The sequence below is a fragment of the Atta cephalotes genome (assembly GCF_000143395.1).
Source record: "Atta cephalotes unplaced genomic scaffold scaffold00010, whole genome shotgun sequence".
Taxonomy (NCBI): domain Eukaryota; kingdom Metazoa; phylum Arthropoda; class Insecta; order Hymenoptera; family Formicidae; genus Atta; species Atta cephalotes.
Window position 1 is genome coordinate 605,617 of NW_012130074.1, and position 4,745 is coordinate 610,361.

Genomic DNA, 4,745 nt, shown 5'->3' on the forward strand with positions numbered 1-4,745 from the left:
CGATCACCACTTACCGCTAAAGCCATCTATAGGAAAACGGCGGAAGAAAAGTTGTACACCTAATAGGATCCAATTTTCAAAGTTTCAATTTGATTGTTTCTGTTTTTATTCTATACGCAATGAGAGTTACCGAAGTTAACCTCAAAAATTGAATTCAAATTTTATTTTGTTCAGAATTATACCATGTTTGAAATTATTACCACCTTAACCTACATTTAAAAACTTTATCATTTACATTTGTTTAAAAAAATTTTAATGTACTAACATACGTTCAATATGCATTTAATAGATCCCAGTGATCATGCCGACACAGATTATTGGTGTATGAATTTATAGTGTGTATGAATTTATTCGAATATAATATAAAATTGATTACACAAACGTTTCGATTCTTCGTTTAGGATCCTCTTCAATGCTATATCTCATAACGCTTACAACATGAGTGTCCAAAATATTAAAATAAAAACCTGTATTACATCAAAAATCGCTTTTACATAAAAATTCGTTATAATAAATTAATGGTGTGTCAAGATGTGACGTTCCTTTGTCCTCAAATTGACAAATTTACTAAATGTAATCGATTACATGATATAAATGTAAAATACATATTAAATTCAAAACTTACAAAACATGCTAAGTTATGCCGCAAGGTGGACCAGAAGACCAAAAAAAATAACCAAAAGTACTAAGTAAAAGTGCTCTAATTGCTGTTAAATTGAATATTCAGGAGTTTTTAAGGTCCCTGATATCGAGTTCAAACTTAAAAATTAGAAATTCAAAATAATGGATCCAATATGGCGCAAGAAAATGGTAAAAATGTTTCAATTGCTATCAAATTCAGTACTTAATGTCTTTTATGATTGTTGATTTCGAATCTAAACTCAAAATTTAAAAATTCAAAATGGCAGATCTAAAATGACGGAATAGAATGTTAAAAAAATGTCAAACCTCGTATCTTAAATATACTTACTTACTAAAATTGACGCTTTTATACATCTACATATACATATTAAGTGTCAAGCAAGTTAGTTAAAAAAGTAAAATTATTTTTTTTAATGATGTAAATTATTAATTAATAAACAACTTATATAATAAATGCATAATAAAATAATTATTAAATATACACACGCATGCACGCACACACAATTTAAAATATAGTAATTTTTATTTTTTGTAATTTTATGAAATATTATTTTTATATGATTGTTAATAATTATTGCAATCTGTTATAAGTCCTATTATTATTAGTAATGATTATTTAAAGAAACATGAATTATTTGAGAGATTTAATATAAATGTATGCTAAGAATTCTTATAGTACAATATTAATTTTAATAATTTTAAAAATTATAAATTTGAAAACATTCTTTACTGAATATTTTTTTTTCAATGTTTATTAACATTAAATCCAAATAATTATTATTACATAAGGATTTATTTTTTTGTTGTCTATTGTCAACGTTATGAATTTTCAAAGAATTTACATCCTGCGGAGAGGTAAAGTTTAATTGTTTTATTTCTTGGGATCAAAAGGGACAACTAGTGACAGTACATATGAAAGTCGACTAAGAAGTCGACATAGAGGTACAATAGTATTTATAAAAATCGAATTTCGCAGTAGAGGTTCGAAGAGATTTTGATTGATAATTTAATGTCATAATACTGCAAAAGAGCATGCTTTAAATCTTATTTCTAAAAACAAATCGACTTTTCTTGCGGATAATGATTTAGAAATCATATTTCATGCAAATTTTAATTAACATTATTTGAAATAACATTCAAAACAAATAAATATTACACAAGGAATACTATTTACGTCAAAACGATTAATCGACAATTGTAATCAACTTTCTAAATTAGAAAATATATAGACACAAAATTAATAATCGCATTATTCTAAAATTTTGCATAAATGTATATTTATTTCTTTGGATAACATTAATAACTTTTCTAAATTGAATGCTGCTAATGACTGTTGACCATTTTTGACCAGTTTTTGGTGTCTCTTGACCCACTGTGCGCCGTTGAGAGAAGTTCGATGATATCTGACGATACGTGAATCTCATGTGAGAGTATAATAAACAATCGATATTTATACGATATTTATATTACGCGATACAATTGTTGTAGAGAGAGAGAAAGTCTCACACTATAGATAATACATCTGAGTATATCAAATCCAACAAATCAGTAATCATTTTTCTAAATTTAACTCATTTTTTACTGTTTTATATGAATCATAGATATAAGACGTCTTTGTAGAATTCTCTCCTCATCTAAAATCTTTACCTCTTCTCAATCAAAATCATATATTGATTCCAGTCTCTCTGTTATAACAGAATGTTGTTGAGTATTCCAATTTATGATTCTTATGCTCGTTTATCCATATTTTTAACATTCTGTTCGTTTAGCCCACATGACGCTTTACATAATTTTGTATACAACATTTGATTTCGAGTGTTAAAAGACAAATTACCAATATGTGATCCTATTGGTAGTTTGTCTTTTAGCATTCGAATAAAGTGAAAAAAAATATATTTAACATTATCTTAAGCGTATCGAAAAAAAAGCAATCTTTTAGGAATAATAAAACTATATGCGTAATATATTCGGGAATCAATAAGTAAATTTATTTAAGTACTAAAAGACAAACTACCAATATGATCACATACAAATGTTGTATACAAAATTAAATGTAAAAATTGGGATGAGTCATGTAGACTAAACAAGCAGCTAAAAACATGAATAAACGAGCATAAGAATTACATAAATTTGAACACTCAACAACATTCTGTTATAACGGAGCACAAACTAGAATCAATGATTCTAATTGAGAAGTGATAAAGGTTCTAGTTCAGATCATAGTTTCCTAACCTTTTTTAGCTCACCGCCCCCTTCAAAATACTTTTTATTCAGTATCCCCTTGATCGTAACCGTAATAAATTCTCTCTGAATTCTAAATAAAGCAACAAAACGAAAATTATACAGAATCAAATAAAAAATATTAAAAAATTATAAGTATAATATAAATTTATAAATATTTAAAAATTATCATTAATTAGAAGTTTGGGTTTGATGTGACGCTAGCAATCTGTTTATATTTGATTCCATTTTTGTTAGCAGCATTCTTAAATCTCCGCGCTCAACTATTTGCAGTTGATTCCTCTTTTTCGTCAAAAGATTTGTAACCACTAAATCCACGTTTCAACTAATTAGGACATATGTAATAAAAAATTTTTTGTCATAACCTATAATGCTGGAATGTTTAAGAATTAAATGTTTATTTAAAAAAAATTTAGGGGATTAAATTTCTGGCGCGTTCTTTTACCCTTGCTTGCCCTTCTATTGCTCTTAGAACTGCCAAATCTTCTCAGCGCCTACCGGGGGATGATAACGCCACGTTGGGAATCTATGTGTTCTAGATAATAAGAGAATTCTACAAAGTCTTATATCTGAGATGATCCACATAAAAAGCAAAAAAAAAAGGTTAAACTTAAAAAAAAAATGATTTGTTGGATTCGGTATATTCAGATATATTAAGACTTTTTCTCTCTCCACAACAATTCGCGTGATAAATATCGATTGTTTATCATTCTTTCACACGAGATTCACATGTCGAACGGACAACTTCTCTCCATAGCGTTCTAATATAGCTTAGCTTTAGCATAACATAGTAAGTTTCTGACATAGTAAGTTTTAAATATAACATGTATTTTACATTTATATATATCATGTGATATTATCATGTAATCAATTGCAGTTAGTAAATCTGTCAATTTAATGAATTATGTTGGACGAAGAAACGTGTCACAACTTGATCATTAATTTATTATAACAAATTTTATATGTAAAAGCGACTTTTAATGTAACATAGATTTTCATTTTAATATTGTTGATACTCGCGTTGTAAGCGTTATGAGATATAGTATAGATGAGAGAATAGCATTGAAAAGGATCCTAAACGAAAAATCAAAACGTTTGCGCAGTCAATTTTATATTATATTTGAATAAACACATACATATTAATAATCTGCGTCAGCTCTTATTGACTGATTACTCGGATAATTTAATTCGTTAGAACCTAAGCTATAACTTCCATATTATTTAGATTAATAGATCAATAGAATAATTTGCAAGTAAACATTACATTACAATTATAAAAGTATTAAAATCATACTCACAATGAATATTTTAAAGCATCATCCAGTTCCATAATTGCAGCTTGATTACCACAACGATAACAGTAATTAGGTGCTGAGAATATAGTTACGACATTGCGATCATGACACCTGAAAGAAGAGATAATACACATTATAAGCAGTATTACATATATAATAGAAACTTCTTAAAATATATCCTATAAAATATCCTTGGTTGTATATGTAGAAGAAAAAATATTTATTTTAATTTAATGAATCAAATCATACCAATTGTAACCTTCCATAACCAATTGATGAGCCCGTGAAACGAGTGTTAGTCCATTGGAGTGATTAAACGTTTCAGAAATATCTTGACCAAAAGTATATCCTGCTCCACGGGGTGAAATACCCCATCCTCCTCTATCATCTGGATCTGACCAAAGCAGATCGCACATAGGACCCTGTTAAATAATAGACACACACACACACACACACACACACACACACACACACTAATACACTATAATTACTCTATTATATATATTATTAATAAACTAATAACTAAGTGTCTATAACTTAAACCTTAACCTTAGTAGTTAGGTTCGG

General features: G+C 27.7%; 1 protein-coding gene across 1 annotated transcript in view; it reads right to left on the reverse strand.

The window, feature by feature from the left end:
• Nucleotides 1–4,745, reverse strand: part of LOC105627845 (serine/threonine-protein phosphatase 2A catalytic subunit beta isoform) — an 8,241-nt gene that overhangs the window by 1,311 nt on the left and 2,185 nt on the right. The window contains exons 2-3 of the mRNA XM_012209123.1: nt 4,428–4,600; nt 4,182–4,289 (exon numbers count right to left, since the gene is read on the reverse strand). Coding sequence (XP_012064513.1) covers nt 4,182–4,289; nt 4,428–4,600 — 281 coding nt within the window. The remainder of the gene's footprint in view (nt 1–4,181; nt 4,290–4,427; nt 4,601–4,745) is intronic.